We start from the raw sequence: 19583 nt of genomic DNA on the forward strand, positions 1-19583 counted from the left end.
TTACAAAAAAAATATGTACTAAAATTGTTTTTCTTCGTCTGTTGATTTTCATTTTACAAAATAAAGTACTTGAAATAGTATTTACAAAATACAATATAGAAAAAAAAATATATCTACTTTTATCATATATTTTTTTAAAAATACACCCTTTCAATGAAAAAAAATAAATAAAACTGCATATGATATGAAATCATTTATTCTTGGTTGGTATATAAATTAGTGGTTTAATTTCTCTATATCCATTCTTCTTGAAGTGTCTGTGTAGAAAGGTATTTACTGAGAAGTTCTGAAGGAGGAAAATGGCTACAGAAAAGCTTGGAGGTTGTGCAAAGTTCTTTGAATGCTCAAAACCCTACTTGGCCATGATTTCTTTACAGTTTGGTTATGCCGGCATGACCATTATCACTAAGATTTCACTCAACCAAGGCATGAGTCATTATGTTCTTGTGGTTTATCGTCATGCTTTTGCTACCATCGCCATAGCTCCTTTTGCATTTATTTTTGAAAGGTTTGTATCATAATTCATAGGCAATATGTCTCATTTTCATTTGCAATAATCTGAGTTATCTAAAACAAATACACATCTTATAAATCTTACATCGATTAAAAGAGTGTAAATTTTATTTTATAAATTGACTTTATAAGATTAAATTAAAGCTAAAGTTTATTTTTTAAGAATCTTTATGAATGAATCAACTAATTAATCAACACCCTGCCTTCAAAGTTGTAACTCAAAATCTTGGCTAATAATTTCTCTAAGTCATCACCTTGACATTTTTATCATACTTTTGTTGATCTAACTTTGGTAGATAATGTTTTATTCATTGTTTTATTTTTCAGGAAAGGCCAGCCGAAGATAGCATTCTCAATTTTCATGCAAATTTTTATCCTAGCTCTTCTAGGGTTAGTGTCCAAAATGCACTTACAAAAGTTTTATATTATAGCATATGGTTAATATATAGAATTAGAATTTACATGTATTGATATGAAAATTTGTGTTGGATTAATAAAACAGGCCAGTGATTGATCAAAATTTCTTTTATGCTGGGTTGAAACTCACATCCCCAACTTTCGCATGTGCAATAAGCAACATGCTTCCAGCTATGACTTTTGTAATAGCAGTGTTTTGCAGGTAATAGTCAAACCCTGAATTTTCTAAGGATCTTTAATTAGAAAGTGATACATTTACCACAAATAGTAAAATAGATTTTAGTTTCTTTACAGTTTAAATAGTGGTATTATAGCTTCTAAAAAAATCATTATATTTTTAAGAGAATCCTTATATATATATATATATATATATATATATATATATATATATATATATATATGTAAAATTGTTTTTTTTAATTTAAGTTCAATATTAAATAGAGATGAAAAAATTAAATAATTTATAAAAAAATCATAAATTTAATATTTTAAGATTTTAGGTTATAATTGTTGTCATCCTTTTAAGTGAATTAAACTGGTATTTTATTGGAGTTGTCTCTCCTAAATGAATTCTCATTATATTTATCTTTTTTTGTGATGGCTATTAATTAAATTTTATTTGTAGTTATTATATTTAAATACTTGAAGGGTATTTCTAATTCTTAATATGTGAAAAGGATGGAGAAGATAAACATAAAGCAAGTGAGAAGCATAGCAAAGATAGTGGGAACATTAGTGACAGTTGGAGGGGCTATGCTAATGACCTTATACAGAGGTCCTATAGTGGAGATGGTTTGGATCAAACAAGCTCACTATAAAACCAATGGAACAACAAGCACAGGATCATTGGATAGAGATTGGTTAGTGGGTTGCTTTTTTCTCATCATTTCCACCATTGCTTGGGCTTCACTCTTTGTTTTACAAGTAAGCATTACCACTTTCAAAAGGGAAAAATAGTAAAAAAAAAAAAAAAGTGTTAGCTTTTGTGATGATACAGAAATAATTGACATTTCTTTGTATGCTATTGGACAGGCAAAAGCTATACAGACATACAAGAATCATCAGCTAACCCTAACTTCACTTGTGTGCTTTATGGGCACAGTTCAAGCTATTGTTGTTACTTATGTTGTTGAACACAATCCTTCAGTTTGGAAAATTGGATGGGATATAAACTTACTTACTGCTGCATATTCAGTAAGAATTAATATAATTAAGAACTTTTCTTCCATCAATTATAACTAGACTTTATTCTTTTTGTTTTGTACTTTAATCAGGGGGTTGTTTCATCAAGCATATCATACTATGTACAAGGACTGGTAATCAAGAAGAAAGGACCTGTCTTTGCAACTTCCTTTAGCCCTTTAATGATGATCATTTCTGCTATCATGGGTTACTTTATCCTTGCAGAAAAAACTTATCTTGGAGGGTAAATTTCTAATTCCTTACTGGCATATATTCCCGATATATATATATATATATATATATATATATATATATATATATATATATATATATGTAATCATTGATATGATCTGGTATAGTTATCAACAATTTATTATAGCCCACAAAACAGATTTGACAGTAAAATAGATATCAGTTTTCTTATGTAAAAATAAAAATAGCAGTGTATCCATCAAAACTAACAAGGTTTTGATTCCTTTTTCTGGTGGTTGCAGTGTGATTGGTGCCATCTTAATTGTTATAGGTTTATACTCAGTTCTATGGGGAAAGCACAAAGAACAAATGGAGAATCAAGTGGAAGCTGAAATTCCCTTGCCTGTAAATGATGCTGAAAGTTCAGTAACAGAAGAGCAAAATATGGTTGATGCTAGAGATTATTTCACTGAAGAAAAACATGATCAGAAAGTAGAACCCATCAATCTCAAGTTTTCTTCGATTGTAATTACGTTGTCTATTCAAGAGTCTCCTACTAGATAACTAAAAAAGAAAGGCTTAAACAAAATTTGTATGCGATAAAGAATGTTTTCTTCTTTTCTTTTTTTTACTGTAAAAGTGACTTTTTTTGTTGCATTTAAGTACATAACAAATAATAGATAATATATAACGTAACATAGTATGGATGACACGAAGTGATTTTAGTAAAAAAATATGGAAATTTTCTTCCTCGACGACATTCAGTTCAGAAAACCTTTTGAGCGTCAAGGAAAAATATTTAACAGTTAAAATTATTGATTTTCTGATCAATTGTTATTATATTCTCAAACCTGCACTGAATAATCAAGTCAGAAGAATACACAGATGAAAGAGCAAAGGATGATTTCTTGTATATTTGTAATGTCGTTAGCCCATGGCTTGTCCAATCATTTTTAATCAAAACTATAATATGTCAGTTCTTGGTCATGTACCAAATTACAATTGATAAAAGATGTAAGATCAACCTCTAGTGTTGGAAGTAAAGCTTTTTTATATTTCAGAAGGAAAGATTGAGCTTGTATAATAAGCACATTTACAAAGTTGAATTAGTTTACTGATATACAAGAGTCAAATTAGAGGGCAACATCAATTACCCCTAGAAACAGAATCATCTTTTGGAAGAGCAACATAGTTCACTGGAATTATGGGGTTCACTCTGTCTGCCACTTTCTCTGCGTTCCTTTCCTCCAGAGGTTCCATGGCGTCCAGATGGAGTAAGCAGTCTACGGCCGGTTGGTGTCCCTGCTATGGTGTTGGCATTGTTGCTCTGACACAGAGGCTTCTTTGTTGCAGACCTTGAACCAAAAAGTGCCTCTTGCTCTACAGCTGCTTGTTCTTGTAGCCGTTTCTGCTCCTGTTATGTATGCCAAAATAAGATTACGTGTATCAAAAGGTTCAAAGTTGATGAAAACAATCACTAATAATTTAAATTAGAGGTAAGTAAGAGGTATGGAATAAAAATAGGTTGATGGAACTTTTTAATACAATATATCAATTTTAAAATAATATATAATCATGAAATAAAAAAGTATAAAAATTAATATGATTAAATTTTATAATAAATATATTAATATTAAATATCATAGATTATCTTCTAAAAAAGTAATTGTAACACTGCGTCAGTATATGATTTTATAACATGAACAACTACTCCCACAGGAGAATAAAAAAATGCAGCCAACTTTCCTTGTACAAAAAGAAGCTTCTTCTGCATTTTCGTTTTACTCATGGCTTCACCATTGATAAAAAAAAATGTTTACTCAGTTTTCCCTGAATAATATGAAGAGGAGCATTGCCAAAACAATAATAGTGGTACAATTTGTTCAAGGATATTATTAACCAAATGTGGTACATACGAGTGTCTACACGAACAATAAAGAGAATTCATACAAGATGAATGATACTTGTACATATATTTTACGAGAGAAATTTGAGAAAGGGAAACAAGTTTGAAATGTGAAAGTGATATAGTTTTAACACAAAAAATGTTACATAAATGGTTAAAATTGTTGCTATATATTGTTGGAAGTGGAAGTCCCACATCAATCCACACTAGCACCTTCAATTTCTATTATACAAGGGAATTAGGTGGAAGTCCGAGAATTTTATGGTTTAAGCAGTTCTCTAAGAAACTAAAATAAGAGAGAAAATTTTACTTATTTACTTAAAAGAAAAGAGTGGATTCTCCCCTAGAGTTTTGTTCTCTTGATAAGATCGAGTAGTTCTCTTAGTTGTATTTTTTTATTTAAAATGTGACTGTTTTTTAAGAAATGTAATAATTTATTTCGCTTGGTAAGACTAAAACTTGCTATTTCTCCAGTTTTGGTTCTTTCTTTCGAAATCTTATTTAAAATATCATCTCTCTTTATGCAATGATGATAGACAATAAATAGAATTAGCAATAAGCAAACATCAAGATCAGTGGCATAGAATATGAAGTAGATGTCCAAGATGTACCCGATGTTTGCGTTTCTCTTCTTCTCTGAGTCGTCGTTGGACAATATATTCATCCAAGCTATGTAACAATGGTATCTGAAAACAAAAGCATTTAAAGATGGAACTGGAATACTTAACGCACGTATCACAATAACAAAATGTAAAATATAAATCATTACCTTTTCATACAAGAAAGGTATTCCTTTTTCCATTTCCCACGCTTTCACTCTTGCAGTCAAATTCTCGACAATAGCTGCTCAAATTCTCGAAATATATGGAAATTAGCACGAAGAATACTTCAATCATTTATTGATAATCACCTAATTACGCTAATCAGCGAGCTTGTAAGCTTAAAAGTGAAGTTTTTATTAATTAACGGAAATGTCATTCCTTTTCCAAGATTAGACAAGTATATATCTTAAAAAAAAAAAACTATAACGTCAATTCGTAGAGTCTTTTATATAAAATAAAATAAAATCCTTAACGTAATTTTCTAATTATAAAAAATACCTTTCAATTTTATAAAAAATTCTCTTCCTTGCAGTTTTTTTTGCAGAAATTACTCTAAATAACTTCTGAAATTAAAGAATATGATCTTTTTTTCATTCTTAAAAATAGTAGCAGGTTTCACGAATAAAAAAAAACACATCGAAAGCAAGCAAGCTATTGTCTATCTTGTGAATTTTAATGTGTTATGTTCCTACATTTTGGTTTGCCGTCAAAAAGCATTGCATTTCTGGTGCACATATAATCTGATGTTGGTAACACTTCTTTCACTTAGTAAAACAAGACAAAAGGTAAACATAAAATCGAACTATATTCACTTACTCAGTTATTCATGTAACTGCTATAAATTGTTAGCTGTAATAATATATATGTGTGTATATATATATATAATAAAAAATGTATGACGACTTACATGGTATCTTGCTGACAAGAATCCGAGCTTTCTCAGCGCGTTTCAAATTTTTGTGCGCTCCTCTTACCGCACTATATCGATTTTCATCCTGAAAAGTGTAAATGAAAAAGATAAATAATATATTTGAATATTCACACATATCATGGGAGAATGATGCGTAATAGATTCTCAAAATTTATGTTATTTTAGGGACAATTTTAATTTTTAGGGATTTTATCTGATAGGAAGTAATGTATTCCTGTGTTTAATCAGAATTAGGAGTTATTAGTATAAATAAAACTGCTAGGTAACATTTTGTAATCACACAATCTAATTCTAAGTCTAAGTCTCTATATGCAAATTGCAAATGACCAATTTATCTTAATGTATAATATTTCAAATAGATCTAAACAATGGCAGATAAAATAAAACATTTAAGGTATAAAACATCTGTAATTGCTATGCTTCATCACCCTAAAAATGGACAACTTTTACATAGTTCCACATCTTAAATTCAAGGGAGAAAATTGGAAACAATACTACAAAAGTTTCATACTTCCTGCGACAAGATAATTTAAGCTCATTAGATATTCTCCAAATGCATTCACCCTGTTTTAGATTTAGTTTATTCAATATAAAAATGTGTTACTTTGCCAGTTATACTATATGTATAAACTTCTGTTATCAAAGTCAACATAATAAAATGAAGAGCCAAGTACAGAACATTTAAAGACAAACAATTTAGAGATTCAAGCATCATATAGAATACGGGATATCACTACAATATATACACTAACTAGTCAATCAACATCAGGAAGCAAAGTGAATTACAAACAATTCAAAATCTACAAATTCCTCAGAGAACCAATATGTTATGAATCTTATACTGTCCAGGAAAGCATATATCACATGTAATGCCAATGATTAACACTGTTTGGAACAATTGTGGTAAAAAAAAAACAATTAACTTTTCTGGCAAGGGTAAGCAAGAAATAGTTGCTTTACTTTTTCACGGTACCCCCATGATATTGTGGGGTTGGGATAGAAGCGATTCTCTGTTAATCAAAACACACTATAACTCTCCTAATAGCTGTAGTTGTATTCTCCCATTAACTCATGAATGATTTTGGTTATCCAACTATCCCACGCAAAAAGAACTTCTGGGCTTGAAGAATGGATTAAACCATGTCCTACACATGTCATAGATGACCAAAAATCTTAAGTCGCTAAACGACGACACGATAATAGATATGTTTCCAAAATTCAATCAAAATGCCACGTAACCAACCATTAAAATTTAGTGACCAACATGCATATGACAGACAATAGATTGACTTTATACCTTTTTTAAATAAAATTACCAAAAGACATAGTCATCATTCAGCCTAATCAACTGACATGTATGTAACACTAAGCAATTGATATAGTTCAAAAACACTAAAAAGCATTTGAATATATTAAATAGCATCAACCTTTCTTCATGGTAATAAATTCAACCCCATTAATTATTGCTTGTTTATAAATCAAAAACTTTTAAAATAAGTTATCTACCCTTTCGTATTCATCTAACCACTTTTCCTCCTCAGCTGCAAATTTCCATTTCTCTGTCCTATCTAAGATATCTCTTCTGCTTAGAGCTTGCTCCTTGGCTTGTCTTATTTGACCATCCATGTTTTGAAGCAAATCAGACAGATCAACATTACCTGCCAAGCCATCAAAAGTGTTCAAAGAAAAATTAGAGTCAATACCAAATACTATTGTTAGGAATATTATCTTTATCTTTTATCTTTAATTGGTTTGTTATTATTTTTTATTTGTATTTTGAGCTTAGTCCATATTTTTTTATTATAATTAAAAAACCCTATATATATATTCAACATAAAGGAGATTAATTTCATACGTAACTTTTAACTATATTCAACATGGCACCTAGAGCCTAAAGCTTTTTTGAGAAAAAAATTTTTGTCACCTCTGCCACGACCCTCACCGCTACCGACAACGGCACCATTTACCAGTCACTGCTGGCACCGCCACCGTCTACCACTGTCATTGTCGGTGTTCTAGTTCGATTGACGACCATATTGTTTTGTAGTTCTCTACAGTGTCTTTTTCACTAATGTTCGTTGTCGTTGTCCATTACCCTTCCCCGTGAGGGGAGTCTATTTCTAGGTGCTTCGATGTATAAAGGAAACCATTTTTTTGAAGAACCAGATCTTTCACCTTCACTGTCTGTCATCGGCACATCGTCATTTCCGTTGTTTGCCATGAGGGGGAGTCTATTTCTATGTGGTCCAATTTAGTCCTTGTAGTCTATCGTTGTCAGCCACTACAAGCCACCAACTGTTGTTGATGGCAACCTAGTTTGTCATAGTTTTTCGCTTTCATCCACTGTCAACATCATCCATTACTGATGGTAATCTCCTTTGTCAAAGTCATCTTAGTTGAAGTTTCACGGTTGTCCACCGCTGTCCAATATTATTCTCTATAGTTTTTAGGACTTCTCTCTCATGTTCGTTCATGGCTTATTCCATTGTTGTCTCTTCTGAACTCTCTTCTATCACTAGTGCATTTGACCTGTCTATATATGTTTTTTCTCTCGTGGCAAAGATGGCTTTTGTTACTTTATTTATAGCCATGGTGGCTCTTCAACAATGGCCTCTTTATTCACTGGATGTCAATAATGCATTCCCCAACGGCGATTTGCAAAAGGAAATTTATATAGAACAACCTCCCAGATTTGTTGCTCAAGGGAGTCTTCTGGGCTGGTATTTTGATTTTGTCTTTTATGTCGTCGTCGCAAATGATTAACAATTTGGTGTCAAGGGTTGAAGCAAATATTTTCACTAAGTCTTTATTTATTATATAGTAACAAGCTTAGTACATACCATTTGTATGCACCAGCTTGAGAGGAGTGTTAGAGATATTATCTTTATCTTTTATCTTTAGTTGGTTTGTTATTATTCTTTATTTGTATTTTGGGCTCAGCCCATATTTCTTCTATTATAAATAGAGTACCCTATATGTATATTCAACATAAGGGAGATTAATCTCATAATTTTTTACTATATTCAACCACTATGAATAAACACAATGATAAGTTCAAGGGAAATGTTTATATTAGGATAAATAAAAGAGACAGACAGTTATAACTGTCTGTGGGTAGGTTTTGTTGTCTCAGACTTTTATAAAGTCTGTGTAGGCAGTTGTCTTTAGCAGTTTTTCTAGGAAGTTTTGCAAAGGAAAGGTTAGGGAGAGTCTGGTCCTCTCAAAAGACCAGGACTAGTGTAACAATTTAGATTACTGTGCTTGTTTCATTGTTAATAAAACTGTCTAGTTTTTCTAGGTGAACATCCAAGAACCGTCTTGGAAGTCTTTACAGTTTTAAGTAAATATGGGTACCTATCACACAACAATAATTTTTAAAAGTATTTAAGAGAAAAAGATTAGAAAAATTAAGTGAAATCTTTATAGGCATCAACAAATAGTTTAGAAAAAAGAGAGTTCTAAAAACTATATAAAGGAGATAATTAGGACAGGTTTTGTACCAGATTCAATGAGGCTAGTCAAAATCTGTCTTGCAGATTCACTGTCAACATCCATGTGAACTCCTCTGTAAATTTCTTCAAGCTCATTCTGCCTCTTAAACACCAAATCCTTCATCTTACTGGCTTTGACAACATTTAACCGCTGGACTTCACCTTCAACCTGCAAATATCTAAATTATCAAACCACGAATACGCAAGTATTGAAGTGAACATCTGTATGCTAAGTTCAAGTCAACAAAAGTTTCACCTGCTCAATGACTTCTGAAGAAAGACAACCACGTGTTGACACTTCATCCGTTGATGCTGAAATTAATCGAGTAACATGGCTAAACTCCTTTTGCTCTTCAGTTGGTGTCTCCATGAGATCCCAAAGCTCTACCAGCAATTTAGCAAGCTCTTGCATCTACAGCAAAGAGAAATAAAATGAATGAATGTTCAAAAACCTGTTGGAAATAAGGTGGTAGACCAATAACAATAATACCCTTGAATGGATTCAAACAATCATACCTATCCAACCACATAATTTCATTGCAAAAGAAAAGAAGCAAACCTAATTCGTTATACAAAATTACTAACGTCAATGGTAAAGCAAAGGAAAATAGTTTAATTTATTGGTCTATATAACAATTTTGTAAACCAAAATTTCAATTTCAATTTCATTTAGGTTTTATAAACATGTAGATTTATTGTGCGATACAACATATTCCAAGTTACATTTGCATCCAAAGCAAAGCATGAATTGAGAAAATAAAAATAATTATGCAATCTTCCTAACTTTAATTACTTCAAAAAAATTAGAGACACATAAAAACTACAGCTGTCTTTAATTTAGACAAAACCAGTTAAAAAATTAAAAAATTGAATTGGTTCTTGTCATTCTTATGAACAGTTAGAGAAGTTACTCTAGCAAGTAGTAAGAAAAACATTTCTTACCATGAATACAATGCTGGATACTGGCATAAGATGATGCAAGTTCGCTAATATTGTAAATAAAATCACTTAGAAAATGCTAGTAGTGAATTTAACCCTGGCAATAGATGCATTTTTTATCATAGAAAAGGAAAATCCAGCACGAATGGATTTCTTGGAACTGAAATGACTCAACCAATGTAGTTTTTATAATTTAAAGTTCGCGCAAACAACAAATAAACTAGTGTTTTAAGATTTTAAATTACATGTATGATTTTACATGCCAAACTCGGATCATACAATATGACAACTAAAAAATAAACTATAACTCACCCCATCTAACTAGCTGACATGGATAATTGGTAGCGACTTGTAACCCAAGCTTACATAAAACACATTTGTAGGAGATTAAAGCACACTAGCTTGTCCCTACAAATCCGTAATTTCAACTAAATTCAAAGTTCACTTGGGTATCACTTTGACCTTCAATAGTGAGAATATATTGCAACTACAATTCAAAACAAGTTAATTACTCATGATTAGAAGTTCAGTTTTGTATATTCTATTCAATCACTTGACAACCCTTGCAAAACATTGAGACATAACTTTCAGGCTGCAACTGGAAAAATATTTCGTGTGCAAAATATTTCAATTCAAGAAACGTAGAAGCTAACTGAGATACTGATAACTACTACAACTAAACAGATATTACTATTAACTACTACAGTGATCATTTGAGGTGTATCAACCAAGATTAGATGATACACCTTCACGACAACCAACTTGCAACAGTAAGGCACATATGCAGTCATGCAGAGAAAATAACAAGTTCATTTCCACCATTTCATTTCATCTAGATCAAGTCACCTTTTGTAGCCTTTGTTGCTTCTCCCTCTTTAATGAATGAATAACCCCGGTTAATCTTGCAAGCGTGTCATTGCTGATGCTCTGTAGTGTACCTTTTAATGAATCATCCAGACTTGGGTGAATTTCATTTAATGTCTTCATAAAATCAATTGACATGACTTCTGTAAGCTCACTAATAGTACTGATATGACTCTTCACTTTCTGCTGACGTAATATCTGGTTGAAGAGAAAAATGAAGCAATGTTGAGCAAACAGGAGGTAAAATATCTGGAACTATCAATGCTACTTTCTGTATTATGAATTTGGTAAAACCTTTTCATTCTGAAGCTCCTGTAGATGCGACTTTAGTTCCCCCAATTTCTTTGATGACAGATCACTTTGATTAACATCTGAGTCTGTGACACTTTTGTACTGTCCACAACCTGCTATTTCATCACATATCTGAGAAATTTGGGACTTTATCTTTAAAAATTCCTTGATTCTTTCATCCTTCTTTGACCTCAAATCCTCTAAGACAGGTCTAATAGTAGCTATTTGCTGCTTCAAGGATCCCTTTCCCTATCGAATGCAGAAAATTAGTTGAACAAGTACTTCGTCAATTCAATAGTGTGACGCTAACTCCAGAGAGGGAAACACAAGATCTTGTAAACATCAATCAGAAATGGCAGTAAAAAGTTCAAAAATGAGAAGGAAATAACCAACTATTGAATATTTAAATACTCCAGTAAACATAACGTTCAAATTTTAATGAAATTAAATTTTTTAAAAATAGAACATATTTGTGGAAATTCACTTCGAAAAATTAATATACCAATAGGAACACCAATGCCTCCTCCTCCAGTATAGCCATTATTAAGAGTTAAGACCGCATACTCTTTCTATCTCAACAACATGGGAAAGCCAAATAGTTGATCTTCAATATATACCAAGGTTACATTTTCAATTACCATTATTCATAAAAGATAACAGAAGACATCATATAGCACATTAAGGTTCTTGTTCAAAACATCACAACTGGTACAAGTTACAAGTTACAATAGCAGACAATGAACTAGCAACGTAACCAAACCTACCCGTGGGAGCACCGTAGATTCCCCAAGGGAAGAAACGAGATTAGCTGCTTGAGCTTCAGCATCTGCCAACCACTGATACATGTCAGCCTTGTGCATCCTCGTCTCCTCAACTCTCCGGTGATAGATGTCCAGGCATTCTTGCTCCAGTTGAAGAAGCATGTTGTCTCTATCATTGTCACTCTCCCCAATCTCATCCCATATCATCTACGAAAACAATTCAAATTTTCAATTCACACAACAAAGTTTTACAGATACATTCAACACTATCATTCAAAATTGAAACTTTATCTTCAATTTATTTCCTATATCTAAGACTTATAAAAAAAATGTGTTTTCAACTTTTGCCATACAAATGTTTGAAAACATTAATCAAATTGAAAACAGTATGCCAATTTTTTAATTGAAGTAAAAATATCTAATGAAAACAGATATATTTTCCTTAAAGTAAACAGTCTCTAAACAAGATACCAAATATATATGTAATGGTAAAAATAGCAAGAAAAAGAGAAATCCTTTACACAAACCAACAGATTCTAAAAACAACCAATTTAAAATTAAAGGTACAAATTGAAAATGGAAACAGATTAGTCCAAGACAAAGCGGTGGTAAAGAATCATCAGCGGAACAATCTTTAGTCAAACTTTATTTACCTTTTAACCGAATCAGATTAGTCAGAGACGCTATGTCTATGAAAAAACTAAAATAAAGGTAAACAACAAAATGTCACATTTTTTAATAACTAATAAAAAAATGATTAAAAAACAGTGAAGCCTGAAGTGAGAGAAGAACCTGCAATTCGCGGAGGAGAGAGGCGCAGGTGGTGCGAGAGGGGGAAAAAGAAGGAGGCGTGGCGGCCATTGTTGCGAAGAAGAGAAAGCGACGAGCGAAAACCCTAACTGAGAGAGAGTGTGATGATGAAGAAATGAGAAGAATTTGAGAAGGAATCACGAACGTTGAAGAAATTAGAAGAAATTACAAGGATTATGGAAAATCCCATGATTTGAGTGTTTTTTGACAGAACAGATCATTCCTCTGTTCAAAATTACACTATCCAGTTTATGGCGCCAAACCCACGTGTTCTTCAAAATTTGCAGTCAAGTCAGCGGTATTAAATTGTTCAATGATAATAATTAAATTTTTAATTAAATTTTTAATTAATATTCAAACATTAACTGTTCGATTTTCTTTTATTCTCTTTAATTCCCTTTAAAATATTACATTTAATATATTTTTTTCTTCTTCAATAACATTTAAATATTTGGAGAAATAATATTCCAATAAATCTATTTAAATAAATTTTTTAAAATATTATTTTGAAAAAGAATATATCTTTCTTAATTATTTATTTTATTTTTTTACTTTTTATTCCTCAAAATTCATACGTCACATATTTTGGTCAAATATTCTTTGTTGTTAGCATAGTCGGTTGTATTGTTTTTTTAATTTATGGAAATACTTTTAGTACGAATCTATACACAAAATATAACATTTAATAAATAAAAACATTTAATAATACTTATTAAATAATCATTTAAAAACTAAAAAGTCATAATAAATAGAATATGATATTGTTAAGATTTTGGTGATAAAAGAAAATGCATTTTTTTCATTTTAATACAAAATAATAAAAAATATGTAATTATGTAAATTTTAAAATAAAATACAAAATAAAAAAAAATTAAATATGTTTTTAATCTAAAAAAATTTGTTCTAGTTCCTTTCTCAAACTAAATTATATTTTGATTTTCTCTTCAAAGAAATTTTAATTTTTCATCTTTTATTTAAGAAACTTTATTTAAGAAAATTTAATTTTTTGTCCTTTAAAATCAACGCCTTAAAAAAAAAAAAAAAAAAAAGAAGTTGAAGGAGCTAACGGTGGTGTGCCACCTATTTTTTTTACTGACTGTGAGTGAATATGCTTCTCTCCTTCCATCTCCTTCCTTGGTGGCCACCCTCAACGTCAAGGGCTCCGCGCTCATTCTGAACTTCCCCCACCTGGCGAACTCCCTCCCACGCCCGGCCTCCTTGATGGCGCGCGACGTCCAGGCGGCGACGACGAAGGCAGCGGCGGCGAAGGCTGGGCACATGGAGTCATCCTCCCTCTCGTCCTTGGTGTCGGCAATGGACCTTTTATCCTTTCTGCGGTCATTACTTTCTCTTGACCGCACAGTAATTTTATGGTATCATGTAATTGCATATTTTGGCTCCACTTCCCATCGGATTTGTTGTGTTCTTGGTCCACTTGGCCACCATTCCCATCACAAGAACTGGAATTAACCCTGCTAGGAGTCTTGGAGCAGCCATTATCTACAACAAGGACCATGCATGGGATGACCAAGTACGTTCCTTTCTTGCATAATTTTTCAAGATTTTAACTTTTGTTCTGATATTAATTTTCATTCTGTGGTTTTACAGTGGATTTTCTGGGTTGGACCTTTCATTGGAGCTGCTATTGCTGCTTTGTATCACCATATAGTTATCCGAGCCATTCCTTTCAAGGCAAGAGCTTAAGCTCTTCATTCTTCCACGTGCTTGCTTCATTTAATTATTGTTTATGTGTCTGTTCTCTGCTTAATTTCCAATTTCTTCATGGGAATCTTTTTGTGTTAATTAATCCTTTATGGATGTAAATTATGACATGGTATTTCTCACACTCTGAAAGCCACCTCTTTTATCTATTCTTTTATTTTAATGGATTGCTCCTTTTATTATCATACTCTATCAATAGAATATATATATATATATATATATATATATATATATATATTATTAAGGGTCTCGACAATGTTAGAGGACTTTAAGAATGTCTGTTGAAAATGCAGATCGGCGTCAGGAATGTGCCTAGCCACGTTGTGAGCTCTCTTTGTTTAGGCTTTTGCACTAAACTGGCATATTTGCCTCTAATATTACCAAAATAGTCAAATTCAAACCATATTACGAAAATGGGGAAGTCGTGGGGGTTCAAACGACTTCAAGTGAAGAAGTCGTGCCTCCTGCACGACTTCACACTATTCACATGAACAAGGTTGAAGTCGTGTACCCCAAAAACGATTTCTGATGAAGGTAATCGATTAGAACGTAATGGTAATCGATTACAGAGTGCTGAAATTGTGACCACCCTGCACAACTTCAAATTAGTATACCAAAAACGCACTGGTAATCGATTACAAGTCTGCATAATCGATTACCAGGTTGTATTTGGTGCAAGATTCATTCTGGTAAGCGATTACAGGGTTGTTGTAATCGATTACCAGTGTGTTTTTGGTTGGTTTTTGAAATTTTGTATTGTAATTGTGGTGCATAGTTTGAAGTTTATTAAGTGTATTGATATGAATTTGTGTAAGCACGCATTGTTGTTGATTACATTGTGATGTATTGTTTTGTATAGGAAGAGTATATGATTTTATGTAATAGAAATAAGAGAAAATCATAAGATGAATTGAGAAATAAAATTTGTAGTATTTTATTGAATTAAAAGTGCATTACATAAGGAACAAGCTAAAATTAAAAGAAAAGGACAGTACAAATTGAAAGGCATCTAGGAAGATGATCCACCATGTGGACCAAAATGACGACGCAGATACTCAATGTCGTGCTCCACATGCTCAACTCGAGCATCAATAGTATCAAAGCGGTCACCCATGTTCAGCTCCAATTGTTCAAATCTTGCATTCATGCTATTGAAGTTGTCCCCAACAAATGTTCGGAGATCGTTTATCCCTGTCATGACCTCATCAAATCTACTAGTTCGTTGAACTGGTGGTAGTTGTAGTTGAGGAGGTGGTTCATTTTGAGGTTGAGGTGGAGGAGGAGAATTTCTGTGCACCCATCTGTTGTCAGCATTTTGGGTCAATCCAAATGATTGTATGACTCCTCCTGATATTGTCCAATGCCTAGTAGGTGGGACAGATATTTCATCCTCTAGTGGAACTTGAAAATGTTCCAGGATGCGGGTGACCAAAGTTGGATATGGTAAAGGAGCATCTGACCTCAAAGCCTTCTTCATCCTATGTCGGATGAGATGGGTCCAGTTTATCTGCTTTGCCGTCATTATAATCCACATTATCAGAAGATCTTCCTCGATTGCCTATGCAAAGTTAAAAACACGTGGAAACAAAACACGACATATATATATACTTATTTTTTAACTTAATTTAAAAATTCAAATATTATTTATATCATACTTGCAAAATGTTTTTATTAACATATTAATAAATTCAAAATCTCATTTTAATAGTATAAAACTATTTAAATGAAAAACACAGATGCTAAAAGAACAACTAACTAAAACAAATCTTTCACAGACAAGAGATCTATTTATGTAAATCCATCTAACTACATCTTTGTTTCACTCTCACCTCTTGCTGAAGCAACTGTAAAGACTGTCTCCCTTACCTCACACCATTTAGGTGATTATCGTATAAGAGAAAACAACACACAACAAACAACACAAAAACAAGGGTAAGCTAGTGGTAAAACAGTTCATCACAATTATAATAAAAATTCAATCATACACTATATTACACACATGATAAAACATATGTCCCAAATTATATCACAACCTTAGACTTGACTCATCTGGATATAGTATGAATGTCGAATTAGGGTAGTTTATACACTTGTTATGGTAATACATCTGACCCACTCAAAGCTACCATATAAGGTTAGTCCGTAAATGTCTTTGGCCAAGGTAAAGCCCCTAGACTAGACCTTCTACTACTTTTTACGACATAACCAACCACTTTTACTTGAGTTGGAGTTATTGAGAGCGTCAAAATAAACTCTTCATACAAAGCTCCATAAATTCATACAATAATAACACAAGGCACCACCTTGTAACCTCTTCGCGATGGTCGTGGAATTATGTCCATAACAATGAACTACCTCTATGTTCCATATCCAACTTTTCATTAGAAAAACCCAAACATTTCAACAATGAACTACCTCTATGTTCCATATCAAATTTAAGTAAATAATATCTCTAGCAAGTCTCAAATGACCACATAACAGTTATAAACTAGTAGTTTTCTCATTCCAACACCTATATCTCAAACTGACCTATCAAAAACCACCTTTTTTATGCATAGAACTCATGATTTAGATCACTACTCACTCCAAACACTTTGAATTCAAGATGAAATGAAATGAAATGAAATCCAAGATGAAATGAAATCTCTTGAACCCATTCAATTAAGTTACCACGTGAGAAAAATATTTGATTAATTATAAAATTATTTGTGCAATCTCCCTCTGCCACTTCATTGATGAAAGAAGAAAAATCTGACACAACTCAAATTTACTTGTGAATCTATAGTCAAAGGATAATCTTTCGTCTGACAATATAATCACTTATAACATAATATCTCCACCACTTAATACCTTACTTCATTGATAATAATACTAATAATAATACCTAAAAAGTTATTAAAAGAAATTCTATCAAATTTAAAACAAAACTAAAATAATACAACTTAAAACAAGACTAAGTAGTAATTAGATTTCGAAATTCGGTTAAGGTTTCATCGAATTTCGAAATTTGGTTAGCTTTTAAATTCGTGGTTTTTTCTAACCATATTTCAAAACTCGATGAATTTCTTAACCAGATTTGGACATTCAATTTGCTTCCTAAGCTTCGAAATGCACAGAAATAAACTTTAAACAAGTTAAAACACTTATACTTGATTCCACGAAGAAGAAGAGGAACCATAAACGCTTTGAGGACTAAGAACAATAGGAACAACAACTGCTCATCACGAACACATAGGGACCACGAAGGAGAAATGCACCACACTAGCATTATGAAGGAGAAACAAAAGAACAAAGTCATTTGGGAGTGGAGGACGAGAGTAAATATATAATGGTAGACTTAAATTAAATTTGGTAAGCAATAATTATTGCTTACCTACCTATTTTTTTCGTGAGAAACTTTACTCAAAGTTATACCCACTTTTGTTTTGGATATTAGGTAAAGCAATTTCTTTACCCTAAGCGTGAAAGTCTAGAGAATAAAGGATGATGTAATTAAAAAAAAAAGTTATCTATATTTTGCATATACCACAAGTTACACATTTTTAATGCAAATGATTAGTATTTCATACTACGTAAAACTTGTTCACTAGTCTTTTTACTAACCCCAACAATCTCTAACTAATTAATCACCAAATACTTGTATAAAATATTCCTCCTTTTAATAATAAAGATATTAACTTATTCATAAACTTATATTAATTTTCCGAGAATTACAAGCTTCTAGTGTTTCTCTAGGTACTTCATATCCATAGGATTCAGTGACCATTGTTAAGCAGAGGACCGACATATAAAAGGAAAACTCGGGTTCAACCGTTGCCTAGCAGAGGCCCGATTTCCCAAAACAAAAACCTAAACTCGACACATGACCAATATATAAAAGGAAAGATTTGGCTAATCCCAAGGAGAGGACCCATATGTAAAGAAATTGATGATTATTCCCAAGAAGAGGGCCTCGATGCAACAAAATGAATTCAACCATTCCTTAGGTGAGGGTATATATCCATAGGATTCAGTTACCATTACCAAGTATAGGGTTCCGATTCAAAAACTTTAAATTTTACCATGAGACAAGGGTTTTAATGCAAAAAACACCTTAGTGATAGTCAAATCAAACTTTATAAGCAAATAACACTCCATGAATACATAAATGCACAATATTTGTGACTCATTTTTCATAGATCTATTAATTTTACCTTTCCTTCTTGATTCTTTATGTTTTTCTTTGTTTTCTTTATTTTTAAATGCCAACATTTAGAATCAATTGTTTCCATAATCATCAAATTCTTTGAATGCTATTTCATCATTATTTACATCATCCATCAATAAAAGGGAAGGACATTACAAATCCCATTATCAAATGTTAACATAGGATATTACATGCTCAACATTTCCCTTCGACACATCATATGATCATCAGATACTTAGACAATGATGCATATATCTTGAATCCCAATAATTATTTTGTTTCTTCACAAACTCAAAGATACTTGATAAAGATTTTCGAGACTCAGAAATCTGTCACAATTTGAATCTCTGGGTTACAAATAGGATTTAGAGCAAAATAGTTTGGTATCTGATATAAAATGAAGATGATTGCTCTAGTGTATGAATTAATGAAAAGATGTTATTCTATAGGCTTTTTTCCCTTTTTCTTTTTTGCTTTTTTTTTATTTTCTTTTCATTTTTTCATTTTTTTCTTTTATTCTTTTTACTTTTTATTTTTCATTTTCTTAATAATAACATTGTAGTCAATGTAATATATACATATAAAATATAAAACTAAATATTAATGAATAATTTGATAACGAATAAAATAATATATCTAATAAATAATAAATATTTTAATAATAAATAATAAATATTTTAATAATAAATAATAAATATTTTAATAATAAATAACAAATATTTTAATAATAAATAATAATAAACTAAAAAAACTCAGTAGAATAGACATTAATGTAC

At 31.6% G+C, this 19583-nt stretch overlaps 3 protein-coding genes across 3 annotated transcripts; 2 read left to right on the forward strand and 1 right to left on the reverse strand.

The window, feature by feature from the left end:
- Positions 1-299: 299 nt before the first annotated feature.
- LOC108321527 (WAT1-related protein At5g07050) lies at positions 300-2935 on the forward strand. The gene is made up of 7 exons (XM_017553298.2): positions 300-508; positions 841-903; positions 1016-1132; positions 1608-1854; positions 1963-2124; positions 2205-2356; positions 2607-2935. The coding sequence occupies exons 1-7, from the start codon at positions 300-302 to the stop codon at positions 2866-2868; spliced, it is 1212 nt and encodes a 403-aa protein (XP_017408787.1). The 3' UTR covers positions 2869-2935.
- Positions 2936-3217: 282 nt separating this feature from the next.
- LOC108321523 (65-kDa microtubule-associated protein 5) lies at positions 3218-13528 on the reverse strand. Its single transcript, XM_017553293.2, is given in 12 exon segments — positions 3218-3516; positions 3518-3718; positions 4822-4896; positions 4980-5053; positions 5720-5807; positions 7250-7401; positions 9244-9403; positions 9491-9646; positions 11020-11235; positions 11332-11577; positions 12093-12296; positions 12882-13528. Coding segments are annotated over 12 exon segments (1707 nt in total). The 5' UTR covers positions 12951-13528; the 3' UTR covers positions 3218-3450.
- Positions 13529-14120: 592 nt separating this feature from the next.
- LOC108321521 (aquaporin PIP1-3) lies at positions 14121-14745 on the forward strand. The gene is made up of 3 exons (XM_017553291.2): positions 14121-14236; positions 14289-14430; positions 14508-14745. Exons 1-3 carry the CDS (start codon positions 14121-14123, stop codon positions 14601-14603), a joined length of 354 nt encoding a protein of 117 aa, XP_017408780.1. The 3' UTR covers positions 14604-14745.
- The last annotated feature ends 4838 nt before the right edge of the window (positions 14746-19583 follow it).

Source organism: Vigna angularis, chromosome 5 (assembly GCF_016808095.1).
Source record: "Vigna angularis cultivar LongXiaoDou No.4 chromosome 5, ASM1680809v1, whole genome shotgun sequence".
Taxonomy (NCBI): domain Eukaryota; kingdom Viridiplantae; phylum Streptophyta; class Magnoliopsida; order Fabales; family Fabaceae; genus Vigna; species Vigna angularis.

What these genes read in the sequence shown, in the direction of transcription:
- LOC108321527 (XM_017553298.2), top strand. Translation starts at nt 300, where the DNA reads ATGGCTACAGAAAAGCTTGGAGGTTGTGCAAAGTTCTTTGAATGCTCA. An exon ending in GTAATAGCAGTGTTTTGCAG is followed by an intron (nt 1,133 to 1,607) that starts GTAATAGTCAAA and finishes ATATGTGAAAAG; the next exon opens with GATGGAGAAGATAAACATAA. An exon ending in TACTTACTGCTGCATATTCA is followed by an intron (nt 2,125 to 2,204) that starts GTAAGAATTAAT and finishes TACTTTAATCAG; the next exon opens with GGGGTTGTTTCATCAAGCAT.
- LOC108321521 (XM_017553291.2), top strand. Translation starts at nt 14,121, where the DNA reads ATGGCGCGCGACGTCCAGGCGGCGACGACGAAGGCAGCGGCGGCGAAG. An exon ending in GACCTTTTATCCTTTCTGCG is followed by an intron (nt 14,237 to 14,288) that starts GTCATTACTTTC and finishes CATGTAATTGCA; the next exon opens with TATTTTGGCTCCACTTCCCA. An exon ending in ACCATGCATGGGATGACCAA is followed by an intron (nt 14,431 to 14,507) that starts GTACGTTCCTTT and finishes GTGGTTTTACAG; the next exon opens with TGGATTTTCTGGGTTGGACC.